Source organism: Ambystoma mexicanum, chromosome 5p (assembly GCF_040938575.1).
Source record: "Ambystoma mexicanum isolate Mex_15411 chromosome 5p, UKY_AmexF1_1, whole genome shotgun sequence".
Taxonomy (NCBI): Eukaryota; Metazoa; Chordata; class Amphibia; order Caudata; family Ambystomatidae; genus Ambystoma; species Ambystoma mexicanum.
In genome coordinates this window covers 546,712,285-546,730,557 of record NC_090930.1, presented here as the reverse complement: position 1 = coordinate 546,730,557, position 18,273 = coordinate 546,712,285, and the positions used below count along the sequence as shown (strand labels likewise).

The 18,273-nt window shown below is 45.2% G+C and overlaps 1 protein-coding gene across 1 annotated transcript in view; it reads left to right on the top strand.

Moving 5' to 3' along the window:
- LOC138481079 (xaa-Pro aminopeptidase 2-like) overlaps positions 1-18,273 on the top strand; it is a 450,117-nt gene that overhangs the window by 429,017 nt on the left and 2,827 nt on the right. Inside the window, exon 20 of the mRNA XM_069612975.1 lies at positions 5,851-5,949. Within this exon, the coding sequence (XP_069469076.1) occupies positions 5,851-5,949 (99 nt within the window). The remainder of the gene's footprint in view (positions 1-5,850; positions 5,950-18,273) is intronic.

The following is an 18,273-nucleotide window of genomic DNA, read 5'->3' as shown; positions in this document are numbered from 1 at the left end:
ACAAGCAGGTTTATAAACTTCAAACGTAGGAAAGGCTCAGCCAGCCTTACAGGAATGTGCTATTCTAATCTTGCATAGGAACACATATCTCTGCAATGAGTGCTTAACACAATGAGCTAATTTCTGAACCATTGCGGCATTCAATTTACCAATATGCATTTCAAATTTGGCTATTGCACATGATGAACATAATTCCCACAGGAAGGAAAGAATGCTACAGGAGTTGTGCCGCAAGGAACACACAAACTATATATACCACAGTGAACACAGAAAGCATTACATGTTGAATTGATTGAGGCAGAATATACTTGCTATTTAAGTCTGGTGAACAAAGGAATATTACTTCTTTAGATCAGGCAGCCTTGCCCCTTTTGCCCTCCCATAAAAACGTCTCTGCTAACACTGTGCTTCCTTTACGAGGAAATAACGTTTAAATGATCCAAGAGTTCAGCCCGGAGGTAATTATCTAGGCAGGGGTTTAAGAAGTCTTAGAAATCCCACTGCACATGAATTTACCCCAACCAAAGGGAAACTAAAATGTAGCTTACAAGCACGCCTTCTGGAAAACAGGTTTAGGAAATTGTTAGAGGTACACTCCCAATTACAACACTTTAGGAGTTATCCAGGGGGGACATCCTAGACCAGAAATCCCCAGCCCATGGCCAGTCAATGGCAGTGTTAGGGAGCAAACTTAACACCTGTGCAATCCCTGTAGGGCAAGGGTCGCACAAGAGTGGTATATACACTTCTGATCTGTACACTTCTGTCACAAACACCGATTTCCGAAATAACCACCCCTTAGGGTATCCAGAATCACTGGGCCCACGTACATATTTCATTAGTCCTGTTGTAGAAGGTCCGGGGCCATGAATGCAGTGACTGAAGGAGATGTCGGCTAAATGGCAGCTATGATCTCTGGACAAGAGCAGTTCGAGAAGAGCTTCAGCAGAATGGGTGATACAAACTGGAAGAGTGACCACTGCAACTCTCATGATGGAAATTGACCCCCATGATGCAGCAGGTGAAATAGTGTGGAAACCCCAGTAAGTGGTCGCTGACAGGCTCCGTTTAAGGAGGTGGCAGAAGCCAAGCTCCAGGAAGGGTCCTTTTCAGGATGCAGAGCAGATGATGTAGACAATGATGTTCCGAGACCACAAGATGAAGATCCCCCAACTCCCAAACTCCAACCTGGCACAGTGTCAATACCATTCAAACAGGTAGTGGCTTTCCAATTATGGATGAAACAGGTAGTGGCTGTCCAATTTTGGAAAGCCAGCTACTTCACATCTGCCCAGCAACAGATATCCACTGGGAGAAATGTGGATTGGGACCAGACAGTCTAGGACCCAGTTTCAAGCAGTTCCAGTCACACAAAGCAATGATGACTTGCCGTCCACAGCCAGGGTCGGACTGGGTCACCAATGAAAAAGTGACTCACAGTTGCAAATGACAATTCAATCATTTTGTAACAGAGTGTTTGAATAGTATCCAAGGGGGTGGTTTTTGATACAATGTGATGCAAATTGTGTAATTTAAAGAATATGTATTCAGCGACAATGGTCAAAACTACTAGCCGCATAGTGAAGTAACTCATGAAACTGGCCCACATTTGCCACAAAAGTGGCCCACTTTGACCCAAAAAACTGGCCCACAGAAGCATTTTGGATTTTTGGTTCAGGCATTGCCCTATAGGCCAGTACGAGCATGTCCACAGCTGGAGCCTGCAGAGGGGCATTGTTCAACTGTGGACCACACACCTTTTTGCAATGTTTTCCATCTTTACAAGGCAGGAAGATAGCCAAAAACTAAAACGGCCAACAGACAGGTTTTAAACCATGGATAAGGCCAACACTGTTACCACAGTCAAGTCTTGAGATGAGGGCATTCACCAACTCACTTTGTGCTGGAACGTGAAGTAGTGGAGGACTTTGTTTATGGGGAAAACACCTGACTATTGGGAATGCATTAGAGGTCAACATCACATTTGAGTCCTACGTTTTTGTCTGGGTGTCGTATGGTAGAAAGTATGGTAGAAAGTGGCCAATGGAGGAAAACACAGGGACAAGTATTGGGGCTGTGTTTAGTGAGGATGATCGCTGCCTTGTCGCTGTTGAGTTTCAGCCATTTGTCACTCATCCAATTATGGATAGCAGAAATTCATACATGGAAAATATTTGTGGTGCAATCATGGTGTTTGTCCATCTGGTTTAAGATCTGGCTTTGGTCAGCATAGGAAAAGGAAGTTAGTCCAAAAGGGGGAATGATAGAAGCCATGGGTGCTGACAGTCGTTAAAGAGAAGGGAGAAAGCAAGGAGTTTTGGGGAATAACTCAACTGAGTGATTGGAGCTTGGAATGGAAAGTGGAAAATGCAAGATTATGGCTTCTTGTGGACAGCAACAAGGCCATACAGGAGTGTGCAGGGTGCATGATGCCAACAGAATCGATGGGGGGGAGGAGAATAGTGTTGTCAACAGTGTCAAAAGTAACCGACAAGTCAAGTAGTACCAGGGTGCTGACTCCAGCTTCATCTTCGAGAATGTGCTTGTCATCTGCAACAGAGGTGATTACAGTTTCCTTTCCATCCACTGTGTAATCTAACGATCAACCCCCCAGCTAGTGCCTCCATTTTTACTTCCAGAGGCGGATATACATGTACCCAAAGCTGTGATGAAGCATATCAGGCAGAGAAATAGTGGGGTATTCTAAAACAAGACATAAGGTAGGGTTGGGCCTCTGCTTCATTTAGCATGGAAACCTCTCTTCCCTCTGCTGTTTGTACAAATGTCCTACTCACAACAATGTGTTGTGGACCTCTTATTATATAGATAGCCTAGGATTCACATAAGTGTTAATACTGCAGGTCTGTGGATTATCTCTAAGGTCCTCCTAGTTTAGGAAATAGAATGTATCTTATCTATTCTCTTTTAGGCAAGCATGCACCATGGTCCAGCTTTTGTATGAATTCATTATTTATCTGGCATCGTCACATGGAATAAAACACGCTGTATAGTTTTTTTATGATAGAGTTTATCGTTAAAACATATATGTACAATTTACTTCTAGCGTTTAGCGTTTTGTGTTTAAAATACAACTTCAGTTACTTTTTACGCGTATGCAGCCTTCTTCCTTTATTGTTATAAATGTCACAAACACATATGTATATTGACATATATGATTTGTTTCTAGGTGCTGGTTAGCAAGTTTAGGAAAATGAGTTCGATGTCGTAACCCTCTAGCACAGTAAAACATGCCTGCATAGGTTACATCTTAGATCTGCTTGCATTGCTAAAGTAAAGCGCCAAGGAAAAGCCTTAATATTGCAAAATCAACTGTAGCATAATATAGAAAATACACATATTCATTCATTCATGTTAAAAATTCAAGCAAAACGCAAAAGTGTGTAAAAATGAATTTCAATACTTAATATGATCAACTATTTGGTGAGTCTTCCGCTAGGATTTTTCAGCGGGCCCCTCTTCGCATCTTACGTGGCGCAGATCCTCACTGTCCTCCTGCCATTTTGTTATGTGTGTCTTTTGCGTGTCCATCTGGCCTTATATAGAGCCTCATTCTGGGTTTGGCAGAAAACAATTGGTGGTAGCAGATTACCATCACCTTTGTCACTTGAAGTGGAGGATTTACCTCCACCTTACTGCCAATTAATCAGCAGATTCAGCAGAATTGGCAGAATTGCCGCCATAATTCTGCCAAAATCCTCATAGAGTCCTGTGGAGTCAAACAAATGGGAACTTGCACCACCCACCACCACTTGTAATCCTGCAGTAAATTTGTGGGACCACGTGGCAGTAACAGTAATCTCATTTGTTGGTAGTAGTTGGATGGAATTACCAAACTACCGCCAAACTCGTAATGAGGGCCATAACATTTCCTATGGTTCTGAGCCAAAAAAACTCCTTCAGACTCTAGACTTCAGCATTCTTGCCATGGTATCAATCTTGCAAAATAGGTGGGGCCTTTTATACTCTTGTCTATATGGTGATTTGGGCAGTCAAGGCTCTGATTGTCAGGCCAGTTGTTTCCTGATTTTCCCTGACCCTGATAAACCCTGGATCTTTGTGTCCACTTCCTCCACGTGTGCATAACCCACCCTCTTTTTAGCTCCAGTCAAGGAGAGGTTTCTACGGATTTAGGCCATTTACCCACCATTTTAGGATCAGATAAAAGTGTCATGGTTCATCCAGGCCCATTGATCTACTGGGAAAGTTTGTGTAGAAGGTTTGGGTCCATCATCCTTTGGGTATGTAATTGAGCTGTCTTTCTCAGATATGGACTCTCCATTGACTTTTTGCTGGAGCCTTCCTTGGGGAACAGGAGGATCTCTGGGGGCATCCTCCATTTTGCAACTCCAGATGTTGCATTGCAGAGTTGGTGGCCTCCAGAGGTCCCTACTCTCTCTCCTTGTCACTCGAGCTATAGTACATTTATCACACTGGGTAAATATTTATAAACACAACCTTTGCAGGGGTGTTAAGCAATATCAGACATTCCACGGAAAAGCATCTTGTGGTTTTAAGATTATTGCTGATTTTCACCATTGACACTTACATGCACAGGCTTGGTGTTTCCTTCGCCAAAGATCTTGTTTGGGGGCAGGGTGGGGCATTCTGTTTCCTAGTGTGTGATTACTAGTATTTTTGGATCCTTTCGATGATGACCGATTGTTCGTTTTTGTGTGTTCATGCACTCTTAAATGCTTTGCCCTAAGTAACAGTCTTAATTGTCCACCCAGAAGTTCAAGTGCAGAAATATCTTGCCAGGACTGGTTATGATGTCAGAAAATAATTCTTTGAACTCTCCTTTGAAGAAGTGAAATTAGAATTAGGGTTCAAATGGGGCAGATAACTGCAATTGAGATGGATATGTTAGCATTGAATTGTAATGTGATGACTAGGCTTTGCAATACCAGCGACTTGCTGACAGGTGAGATGTTATTAAATGTAAGCCCTATCCATACTATTCTGTGGTTGGATGACTGATGTAGATGATGTTAAGATGGTCTGGTACCATGAAAGCTACAAAGAGTGTGGAAGACAAAGCAAACCACATCTCTAATTGACAAAGAGTTTTTGATAACTTCATATATTTGTGTGAGATATTTTGGCTGGCATACAATTTAATTACGTTTCTATCAAATATTGTTGGGGGATAGTGCATGCATGCAGAGGCGACATAGAACACCATGGGCCTCATTAGGACCCTGGCGGCCCCAGAATAAACGGTGCCGGTAAGGGACTGGCACCATTCATTCCGGGCCGCCCTATTACGAGGTCTACAGTGGGTCCCTCTAAGGAACGCCTGGTCAGACCAGCCGTCCTTAGCGGGACACGCTAGCAGACCAGGATGCTAACAATGGGCCCGTCATTAACGGGCCAGTTATTAGCATCCTCCCCATTACTATTGAGCCCTATGGGGCTCATATGGGAATGGGGATTCATTTTTACCGGCACCCAGAAAAGGGCAGTTACCAGTTCCACCAAGGTCGGCATGACCTGGTTATTGCCCTTTTCTGGCCTCCGGTAAAAATTCAATACCGGCGGCAGCCGTGCCCTTAATAAGGGCACAGCTACCGCCAGGGTCGTAATGAGGCCGCATGACCAATCTGAAGACCTTTTCCAATATTCAAAGAGAGAAAAAATGCCTATCATTTGTAATGCACACTGAACACAACAAGCAATACCATGGCACATTGGCTTACACCTGCATCAAAATGGCTCAAATTGTGAGTGTTTCCGGCTTCAAGCACATTTTAACATAAGTTCAGCTCTCTGAGTTACCCTTCCAGTTATTCCGTGACATGATTAATCATTGTTGCATTCTCTGATCCACAGCACATCTTTGGAGGGCAACCTTATCTAACCTTCCAGCCGGTTTCACTAGTCCCCTATGACCGAAAGCTAATCAACGAAAGTATGATATCAGATGAACAGGTGAGTAGAGGTTGTGTGCACAAATTATAGTACTCTTGATTAATTGTATAAGGTAGAGGCATTCAAATGCTAGGTCAAAACATTTAGCCTGAATGTTTCAGGCCTTTTTATTCATAGAATAAACAATTAAAATAAGTTATTGTTGCGGGAGGACTGTTCATGGAGACTCAGGCTGGTGCACCTGAAGAAACCTTTATAACTTTGGTCAATTCATGGGCAAAAAGTCTAATATTTTGACAAAAAGGTAAGGATAACATATCTGAGGCATCCGCAGAGCAATGCAGTGTTGCATTGTGTTGTGTACACAATCCCAGAACATTTCCCTAGTTCAAGAATATCGTTTCCTTTTTATTTATTTTTGATTTCTAAATTGTTGCATGTAAACTGGCCAGTTCAAGGTAAAAGAGGTATAAGGGAAATGGAAAGGGTGAAAGGGTGGAGGGTTAACCATGATTGGACTAACGAAAAGTAAATGGTATGATCCAACAGGGTAGAAATACGCCTATTTCTCAGCTTGGTACATAGGCCCCCTCCAAGGTCCAAGAAAATACATTGAATATCTCAGGGTGAATCCTTTAGTCATGTGACAGATATTAGGCAAAAACCCACAACCGCTCATCAGTTGAGAAATGCTTTTTCTAAATATTTTTGGTGCTGTGCTGTTTTTTTTGGTAGAATTCTTTGTGTTACCTGGCCACAGGAAAATCGAGGAAGAGCGATTGAATGAAGAAAAGGGACCCAAAAAAGAGAGACAAAGATGAATGAGTAGGACAAGGAAGACGTTTTTGAACTATAATTAACAAGAGGACTAGGACAAAGAAGGGACACTAGGATCAGTAAGAGGTACCAGAAGAAGGAGGGTGAACTAGGATGAAGCAATAGGAAGTGTGAGAAGAAGCAGGACCAGAAAGCGGGATGAGGAGCAGGAAGTTGAATGAGAAAGAGGCACTAGGACGATGAAGATGAACTACAGTGAGTAAGAACGAGATTTGGTTGAGGAACTATGATGGTGAACTAGGATGATGAAGAGGGAAGAAGAACTAGGATGAGGAATAAGGGAGGAACTGGCGTGCATGTCTATGATGAGAAAAAGGTAACATGGCAAGGAAGGAGGAATGGGAAGATGAAGATTCATGAGAAATACAAGGAGAAACTAGGATGAGAAAGAGTTGCTAGGATGAGAAAGAGGGACTGGGACCATTGACTAGAAGGAGGACAAGGCATGGGGAAGAGGGAATGGGAGGTATTAGGATAAGTAAAGGTGACTAAGAAGGGAATTAAATAGGACATGTAACAGGAGAATGTAGTAGGATGAGGAAGAGGGACAAGTAAGGGGAAGCGAAATAGGGAGAAGGAAAAAGAAGAGGGAAGAGGAAGGAGAATGATGATGCTGAAGCAGGATGAGGATGAGGAAATGGGATGAGGACAAGGGATGAATGAGGGTGAGGTTTAGGGACTAGGTGAGGAAATGTAGGAGGGACTGTAAGGAGGAGAAGGACTAGGTTGAAGAAGATGGTTCAGGGTGAGGAAAAGGGATGAGGAGGTGGGACTAGAAAGAGGAGGAGAAGTTAGGGTGAAGGACAAGAATGAAGAAGAGAGACGCAGATGATGAAGAGGGACTAGGACATGGAAAAGGCCATCATACAAGGCACAGTAAGTATGATGAGTATGAGGTAGAGAAACTAGGAAGAGAAACTCTGATGAGGACAAACTAGGACGAGGAATACAATGAGGAACAGGAAAAGGAACTAGGATCTGGAAGAAGAGAAGGATGAGTAAGAGACAATATGAAGAGGGACTAGGATGAGGAAGAGGGGCAAGGGTAAGGATGTACGATGAGGAACAAGGATGCAGAAGAGGAAAGAGGAACAAGGAAGATGAAGAAGGTTGAGTATAAATAAGAGGGACAAGGATAAGGTACTAGGACAATGGACTGGGATAAGTAAGAGGTTATTAAGAAGTGTATACTGGAAAGAGGAAGAGAGAGAAAGATTAGGAGGGGAATGAAGGACGATAGAGAGAGAGAGAGGGGGGACTAGGACGAGACAAAGGGAAAAGGAAGAGGGACTAGTATGGGGCACATAAACAAGGAATTATAACGGGCAAGGGAAAAGGGGAGGAGGAAGAGGAAGTGGGAGGAGGGAGGGGTACAAGAAAGATAGACTATGAGAGGGAAGAGTGACTACAATTGGAATGAGGGACTAGGAAGAGGGACTAAGAACAAGACAAGGGTTTGGGAGAGGGGAGGGACAAGGAATAGAAGAGGTGCTATGAAAAAAAATAAAAGAAATTAGAACAAGGATTAGGAAGAGACGACGAACTGGACAGTGAATAGAGAGTAGATTGAGGAAAATGAGGGGGGAATGGATGTAAAAGATGAAGAGGAACTGGAATTGTGACTCAGACAGAATACATTACAGGGCTATGATGTTTTCTTTTGTCTACCCTTGCCTGCATTGGGAAAGCATGCTAGCATAAGAAAGAATGGGGAGCGTCAGGATGCAACAAATAACAATCTGTGGTGTGGCCAAAGCATACCAACAGCATTATCAGTTGTGTGGGGGAAAGTTTGGGAATTGAAAATTGTATGTACTCCTCTTGCACATCACTGCATTATAGTGTTGAGCAGATTCTGCAAACTGCCATGTTTAAAAAACTGTTTCTTGCTTGTGCGAGGCAAGGGTTTAGATATTACTGTGGATGTCTTTGCTAGCATGTAGGAATGCTCACCTTCACATCTATCGCATCTGACGCATTTCCTTTTTGGCATATTTTGAAGACGGATTTCGGAACTCTGACCTGGTGGACAGATGTTCAGAAGGCCAGCCTAGTTTCTTGGAACAGGGTAACCTCTGGACAAGCCAGACCAATCAAGGCAGCTATGGTCTGCGGTCAAGACTAAGTATCAGGAGGGGTGTGGGTGACTGAAAGACCTGAATGAGCACACAGAGCAAGGACACTTACAAATTACTCCCAGACAAGTGTACATATCAAAGATATAAACACATTTCCTACAAGGCCTTTGTAACTCAACACACAGTAAAAGAATCACAGTAATACTATCAAACCAACACAACACAATCAATGCAAGATATATACACGACCATTGGGGTCTAAAGGGTTAGGGTTAAAGGAACGAAATATGTTCACAACCTAGAGGGGAAGAATAATAGGCAGTGCAGATAGTCTTTAGTCCCTTTCAACATCAAACACACGCCTAAGAGGCAGTCCAAACCCTAAGAAGAGAGGAGCCCTATGCTCAATAGTACATGCAGTGCAGGCGCACGCGGTTGTTCCAATGGGCAAAACAGGGTCTCTTCAGGGGTCTCTAGCAGCTCAGGAAGGTGCGTGAGGTGATGAAGAATAGACTCCCACTATTTGAGGAGGGCCTCCACTTGAAGGCAGAGGTGATTCCAAGGTTCGGGAATAATTCGCTAGTTTGCACTAGCAGTGGAAAGGAGAGGGACCCCCATGGGCCACTCGTGCGTAAAAATGGATGGAGGTGCTAGGGGCCACCGGTTAGGGTTACTCACCGGCCCCAGGCGCACTCCAGACCAAACTTTGCCAGTCGAGTCCACTTCGGTTGCAGGTTTAAATGCGGCAATATGACGGTTCTGCGGCTTTCACTTTCGAAGATACAGTGATGATTCCCAAATGGGACAGTGGCGATTTCTCCACTCCTGATGGATGGATCAGGCCAGTTTCACTTCAGAAGGCTTCAGGGGCAAGAGGCTCACAAATGCAGCACAACTGCAAAGATCGTCGCTGCAGCTGGACAACACGGTAACCACGTTTACTCCGGTTCTGGCGCACTTGTCTCACTTCAGACCTGGGAATGCCAAGTATTTGAAATTTGGTGTAAGGGTGCCGGGTACACAGAGCTAGCAATATACCAAATTTTGAGGGCCTCCTCAAAACGACAGCGGAGACAGAGAAAAGGTCCTGTGTAAGTTGGTCAGCCCACTGGTTGGCCCAGGGACACTTCCGAGAAGGCTTACTTGCAGATTTTGTTGAAGGTGCCAAGAATAGTTGGTCCCACTATTCTAATGGGTCGAAGCGTCTTCGCAGACCTTCTAGGACGACCAGATGCAGAGGGGTCCCACAGGACGACAGCGGGCTCAGGGTGCCAAACCTTCCAGTGGTTCACTAGCGGTTCCTTGACTCGGCTTCTTAGTTTTAGGATACTTGGATTCTATCCTTCGTTCAGTGAGAGATCGATATGGTATGGGTGTTTGGGCCTCCTCTTATCCAGAGTCTCCTTCACGCCAAAACAAAGAGGACTCAATGGGAGATCTGCTCACAAACACACACTCCATACATGGACTAATCATGGACCACGGTGGTCCCAGGCATTCACAGCACTCCAGACTCTCTGGCACCCAGGATGTGTAGTAGGGCAGACACCCCAGCCCACATCCTGGAGGCACACACACAAGGCCAGCTGAAGCCTGCGAAAGCTTGACGTTTTGTGGGAAACAGCATGACCAAATAAGGACTGACCCGGGTCGGCTCGTCCTGGGGAAGGCAAAGGGGAAAGATGGCCAAAGGATAGGACAAAGTACCTCATGGCATGGCCATTTTGGAGCCAGGCCACCTATTCGTGCCAAACGCGGGTAACGCGGTCTAAATGGCAGGAAAGGGTTAAACATAAATGAAAAGATAAGCTGGCACTAGCCCTGTAAATGACACATCTGCACATCTCCTAAAAATTCCTACGAGACTCTCTAGGGTCTTTGGAAATGACTATGAGACCCAAGTGCACGGTACTGTAAGGTACATTGTACACTTGTTACATGTTGCAGAAAAGTTGCAACATTAGAAAAGGACTAATGGAAACAAAGTCTCCCAGTACTGACTGTTTTAAGGGCATGTCAGTTTCCCCATAAAAAGTGAGCGAAAGCCCAGAGGATTGCAGCAGAAGGCTGTGCTCCCCTGGCAAAGTCAGACTAAGGTATTTAAACTGCAGCAAAAGGTTTGGGGGTGTACAACTGGAGGGAAAATTACATATAAAATGAAATCTTTCCTAACAAATATGTAAGGGTGTTTTAGGGTCTCACTTTCTTAGGACAACCTCCATTAGCAGACAGAAGTCATCATATTACAAGCGTTCTCGTCTGCCTCAGAGCAGGTGTGAATCTTTAAGGAGTATATTCACGTTCACTAAATGATTACGATATGCTGTCCTCTATGATAACACTGACTAACATGAAAGAAAGCAACTGGTATCAAAGGTTTGTATAATGAGGCTTTGTTCCCTGCAAGCAACATTGTTTCAGGATGATAACTTGCCCTGACTGGACAACCCCTTCGACTGAAATGCAGGTGTACCTTTGGGTATAAGAGAACGGTGCAAATAGGGGTAGAGGGTGCTCTCAATTGCGCCAAAATCCCACACTGCCATTGGTTTATTTTTGGCTTGTTATTGCTATGTTATGAATACATTGTTCACCAATCCACTGGAATCATGTGTGGTCAGTTTTCCACCACAGTTGCCATGCAAAGCAAATAGTCTGCTTCGTAACATCCTTTCCATTTTTTCTTTTCTCTGTGAACGATTGTTTTGGCCTCAGCGCTTCTCTGCTTGATATTCTTTGGGTGAGGGTTACTGATTAAATTGCTAACAGCGGACCAGCTTAGTGTTTACACGTGTTTTCTGGTCATCTGCGCACCTCGGGCCGTTGCATGTCCTAGTTTCCTCCCTGCCCACCCCCGGTGCCTCCAACCTGAGTCTGATTAGGCCATAGGGCCCTTTTCAGGACCTCCACCCAGGGCAGCCCCACTGCCCGTGTCAGCCTCTGCGGCTAGGGGCCCCAAGACAAACGACAGCACCTGCAGTAGCAGCAGAAGATTGTGTTTGCCATTGTTGGGTGGTGGAGCCTGCTGCGAAGACGTCAACCAGCAGTGACTGACAAGTAATCAGGGTGTGGGTAGGGGGAACAGACATTACTGCTCCCTGTTAAACTGCCCCTCTCTCTTATTACTCCTTTTGCCAAAATGCTTGTTGTCTGCTGCACGTCGCCCACAATTGTATGTTGTCCATACCTGGTACTTAGGCCATATCGAACTAGCCCGATTCTGGGTGTTTTTGTTTTTTCTGCTGTATGTTGAAACCTAGGCTTTTTCCCTCTATCCAGGAAACTCAGATCTAGGTGTCTTAGCTCTTCTGTTGTATGTCGAAACCTGGGCGTTTCCACTCTATCCAGGAAACTGGCAATTAGCTGTTTTTGCTTTTTCTGCTGTATTTTGAAACCAGGGCTTTTTCCCTTTATCCTGGACACTTGATTTTAGATGGTTGCATTGCTATTGTGTTAAGCTGGGCGGGCGTTGTGCATTGCAGTTCTCCCTTCCTCTCTTTCTCCCCCCTCCTTCTCTCTGGGTTCTCCCTCCATTGTGCTTTCAATCTCCCCTATCTTCTCTAACTGCTACTCTATCACCCATCCTAACTCTCTTTTGATGTCTGGAAGGAAAAGGTTCAAGAAGGAGCTCCTGGTCTCCAATCAAGGCCTGCCCGTTGCTGACACCTATGTCAATATTTCTTCCAGGCAGACTGTCACTAACTTCCTCTTTGTCGTTCCCCCTCCGGACCTTTGGTTTCCCCATATGATCTCAGTGCTCTCCCCTTTCTTTTTTTTTATTTATGGAGCAATAGCCAAAATTTGACTTTTAACACATTTCGACATATAGTATACAGAAAAATATAGTATACATATAGTGTAGTATACAAAAAAATAAAAACAGTAAAAAAAGGAATATCAAGTTTTAAATAAAAAAACACTTCATAAAAGAGAAACAAAAATGGAAAAGAAATTCAAATCAACACAAATAGTTCAATCTGTTACTAACTTCAATTCCCTTAAACATCTTCCCACCTCAATTGATAAAGCCATCTCATTACCAGAAGATAATCTTGCCCAAAAACCATCGGTATTAATATGAGACTCATCATGGACAAATCTACCAAAAAGTCTGGCCCTGATACTCCAGGTCCCAAGACAATTAGAGAATAAATGTTTAATAGTCTGGACTTCACTACTAGGGCACCTGTCACAAATTGATAAGGTCCTCCCTTCTTTATCTCTAATAGCTAATAATTCTAGAGTAGGAAGTAAATTTAAACGGAATCTCAGAAAAGTAGATCTAAACCGAGGGTTAGGGGACTTCTTTAAATAATCAGGCACTAATGATAAGCGTTTATCCAGCAGTGTCAAATAGGCTGATCTTTTGGTTCTTCGCATATCATCAATCGTGTGGATCCAATCAGCCAATTTAATTTTTTCTTTCACTTTTAAAGGGTTCTGCAGAAGCAACACAACATCACAGTCACAGCCAGACAATAGTTCTAAACATTTTTGACCTAATCTGTACAGAAAATCATTGGTCCCTTGATGCAGCTCTATAGCTGCTTCCTCAAAGAAGGAATTCTTAGGAGGATCTAGGATTAATCTGTAGAGAGTCAACCACTTCCACTCTAGCCATGTTCTGAGTGATGAGAGGCCAAGTTCATAGCGCAAGCAGACAATGGGAACACAGTCTGGCAGACCCAAAGTATGTTTCCAAATCCTAGATTCTATAACATCCCATTCTAAATCCAAAGCTACAGCGTTATAATCCAAACCATATAAAATTATGGGAACTACCTTCCCAATATAGAATCTTATAAGGGGAAGGATAGAAAATTTGCCAAACTTAGAATTAATTTTTTTCATCTGAGCACCTAGTTTCACCAAATTTTGATCAATAGATGACAGCAGACTAGTCTTTGACTTTGATGGAAAAGATCTCAATTCAGCTCCCAGATAAATTAGTTCTGAAACAACCTCTACCGGAGACTGGTCCAACTTCCAAGCAAAATTCTTCACTATTTTATTTGGTCTCTTGAATAGAAGAATCTTGAGTTTTAAAGAGTTTATACTTAATTTATTGCTCGTAGCATAAGATTCTAATGCGGTCAGCAGATGTTGAGCGCCCCACTTGTGAATAATCCAGCACTACTACGTCATCTGCATATGCTAGCCAATTAATTTTTGCATTGCCAATGGAAGGAGATATTAAACCAATATCCTTCAACCAGTTAGATAGATCTGCTATAAAGAGGATGAAAAGTAGGGGAGCTAATAAACAACCTTGTCGTACCCCTCTAGTAATCCTAATTGGATCAGAAAGCAGATCCGCTCTACCAAGCCTGACCCGCATGTAATTGTTGGAATGCAGCTCTCTCAGAATAGAAAGTAACCCAGGAGGGATTCCCCAGGCATCCAATTTTCCCCACAGTAAATTCCTATCAACCATATCAAATGCCTCCCCTTTCTCTTCCTCACCCATTGATGGTGGCACTCATTGGGAAGTACTCTTGGCATATTTCCCATCCTGTAGGGCCATCATTAACACCTACCTGAATGGCACTGTCATGGTCCAGGGCTCTCAGCCCAACCTCCTCCTTCCTGATATGCATCTTCCATCTCTCATCAACTTCCTCCCTTTTCCTGCCACCCCTCCTTCAAACACCCCTATGGCCCCTCTGCCACCACCAACATGTGTAGCACATTCCTATACCCCTCCTCAGAAGACCTTCAAAAGTGGCAACCAGCTCCACTCAGCTAGTCTCAACTCTCGATCTGCCATTAAACACTCCTCTGACATCTGCCACCTCCTTGCCACCTCCTTGAACCTTGAAGTCCTCACTCTCACTGAAATGTGGTTCACGGCCACCTCTGTCCCAAGTTTTGACACTATCCTCCCAGCAGGCTACAAGATCCTCTCTAAGCCCTGACCTAACTGGTCCAGGGGCAGAGTGGCCCTGTTCTTCCCTGAATGGCTCCCTGCTACTATCATAACCACTCAGTCCTACTTCTCCTTTGAATGCCTCATCTGCAGGTTTGGTGTTTCTCATATCCTCTCGCTGACTCTTTCAACCATTTACAGGCTGCCTGGTCCAGTCTCCATCTTCCTCTGAGAGTGGTCTGATCTCACCTCTTCTCTCCTGTCCTCCACCTCCAAGATCCTCCTCCTCTGAGACTTCAATATTCACCTTGACTCCCCTGATCCAGCCTCTGGACTCTTCTGCAACCTCTGTGACTCTCTTTCTCTCTCCATTCTTCACTACAGTCCGACTCACCCAGCCAGACATACGTAGGGTGCTCTCATCTCAACAGACATCCCCATCTCCAACCCTCTCACTGCACCTCTCTCCTGGTCTGATCATGCTCTCCTGTCCTCTCACCTGGACCTCTTGGGTCACCCGGCTAAGCCCCTGCCCGCATTGCCAGTCTCCTTCTCCATCTTTCAACCAATGAAGCTAGTGTAATTTGCTGCTTTTGCCGCCACCTTCATCCCCCCTCGCACTCCTACCACTGACTCTCTCACTGACACAGCCCTTACTAACCTTCAACTCTTCATCTACAACACTCTGGACATCCTTGCCCCTTTCATGAGGATCTGCATGAAGCATGCCTCCAAGTGCAACACCTGATAGTGCAGAACTGCTGAGCGGAAGTGGCACGCTTCAAGCACATCTGCTGACCGACTGCCCTAATGCCTGCTCCAAAGGCAATACAGACTATCCATCTGCTCAAAGAAGAAGACATAGATCAAAGCCTGCATCTCAGGGGCCACTAACAACATGGCTGAACTGTTCAAAATCTGCAAGGAACTCGCCAATACTACTGCAGTATCCATTTCTACTCGGCCTTCCCGGACCCTCAGTATTGCACTGTCCTCTCACTTCATTACTGTAGCACAGGATATCCTGTCCTCACTCCGCTCTACATCACTGCCTTCTCCCTCACCCTCTCGCAGGCCTGCCTTGTCCCCCCATTCCTCCTCCCTCCTTCTCTGCTCTTTTTCTCCCTTATCACCTGGTGAGATCTCTAGACAAGTCCGCTCTATGAAAGGCTCATCCAAACAGGTGCTCCTCTGCTCCTCCAGAACTATGAAGGACAACATGTCCTCCCTTGCTGCAGCCTTGGCTGATTTGTGCAATCACTCCTTCACCACTGGCTCCTTCCCGCTACTCCTCAAGCACTCCCTTGTGCACCCGCTCCCTAAAAAAGACTTCTGCCAAACCCTCCTGTCCAACTAGCTACTGCCCTATCTCCATTACCCCTTCCTGGGCAAACTTGTGGAGAATCAGGCCATCACCCAGCTTATCCACCACACTGAATCTGTTGGTTGTCTCCACTACCACCAGTCTGGCTTCAGAGCAGTCAGAGGCATTGAAATTGCACTTCTGAACACCTGTGAAGACTTGCTCTCTAATCTCGATTCCAACTCTTCTTCCGTTCTCATCCTTCTTGACCTGTCCTCTGCCTTTGATATGGCCAATCATGCCACCCTTATATATCGGCTCCATGATACCCTTGGCATCACAGACCTGGCTGTGGACTAGTGAACCACTTTCCTGTCTGAGCAACCTTCCCAGGTTCAACTGGGCCCTTTTCTTTCCTGCATCACACTCTCCACCTGTGGTGTAACTCAGGGCTCTATTCTCTTGCTGTGGTCTTCAACACCTACCTTTCCTCTCTGGCCCATTTGCTCTCCGCCATCTCTCCTAGCTTCCAGTCTTATGTAGATGACATGCAGCTTTCCTTCAAGCTTCCCTCCACTGCCTCCTCTTCTTCCTCTCTCATTCCTGACTGTCTGCTATTCTGGCATGGTGCACCGGTAACAATCTCTGCCTTAATGCCAGTAAGACTGAGATCCTTCTCATTGGGACCCCAGCTTCCTCCGTCCCTCCTCACTGGCTGCCCTCCCCTAACCCTGTGAGGCAAAAAACATTGGTGTCACCTTCTACTCCTCCCTCTTCTTCTCTCTCACATCATGGACCTTGCCAAAAAGGCCCACTTTCAGCTGCACCTCCTCAGAGACATTCCTCCTTTCCTCACCTTCCCCCAAAAACTAAATGTCTCCAGAACTCTCTTCCTCATTCTGCCTAATTACTCCCTTCACCCCTTCAACTAATCCATAATAGGACTGCAAGACTAATCCTTGTCCTCAAGCCCAGGGACCGCATCTCTACAGGCCTAAAATCTCTCCACTGGCTGCTGGTTGCTGCGAGGATCAAGTTCAAGAGCCTCTGCATCATTCACAAGGCTTTCTAGGGCCTGGGACCCTTCTACATCCAACTCTCTCTCCCTAAAAACCTCCGTGCTAGAGCCCTTTGATATTCTAGCTCCAATTCTCTGCAGATCAGAGGTTTTTCCAAGCAGAGAGTTGGGGTAGATCTCGCTCTCCAGCAGGAGCCTCCCTCTGGAATAACCTCCCTACCCCTCTCAGACCTGAGCAGGAGCTCCTTAAATCCCAGAAGCTTCTGAAGACCCTCCTTTTCACTTCTTCCTTCAATCTCCTCCTCCTCTGATAATGTCCCTCCTCTGCCGCATCGTGACTGGCTGCCTGGTTCCTTGTGATTCATACAGGACACCAGGCCCTCCTCGCCCAGTCTGCCCCTGCACTTTATTCTCTCCTGCCCCCCCCCCCCCCCCCCAATCTGCACGTTGCCATCTGGTCTCCCTCCCCTGCACTAGCACGGCTGGACCTGCAGCACCTAAGCCCTTTCAGTCACATCCTAGCACTTGCTTGTGGACCTTCACTCTCCTGCACTTCTGCATTCCCCTGGCACTCCCCCACCTGGCACTCCCTTAGCTTTCGCCTAGCCCAGGGGCCCCTCCTGCCCTCCCCAGCACTTGCACACTCTCCGCTCTGACCTGCACTTCCTTTCCCTCCTTCGCATTAGCACTTTGCGCTCGGAACAGCACTCCCTCCCCCCTCCCCACTCCCCTGCACTTCCTGTTCTGCACTTGCACAATCCGAATGTCACAAGGCCTAGGAGGACCAATCTGTTTGTCATCTTCTGTCTCCCCTAACCCCCACCCATCTGTCTTGTTGCGCCTTGAAACAACTTCTGCTGTGTAGGAGCATTATAAATACCCAATAAATAAATAGGGTGTGATGTGCCAAAACCCCAAAGGAAAACAATGAAATAATTATGATTACATGTTTTCACATCAATTGGGAAAGTTAGATTTTCAGAGAAACAACAGTTCTCATAGAGATAGGTTTACACTCTGGGCTGACTCTGACACCTGGCAGTGTAATATCACTATCAAGACTACTGACTGGGGTGAAGGCGACATGCCTCTACCATATAAACCACCACAACCATATATTCGGAATACTCATAATAATAATAATGCAATAAGTAAATATGTGCTATTTCTGACACCATGAGCAGCTAGTATTAAGCAAGACATTCTCAAGATCACTAGGAGTTTGGTGAACACGGGAGGATGTACCCCAAACGGGTGCACCGATATGATATTGCAAGTCACT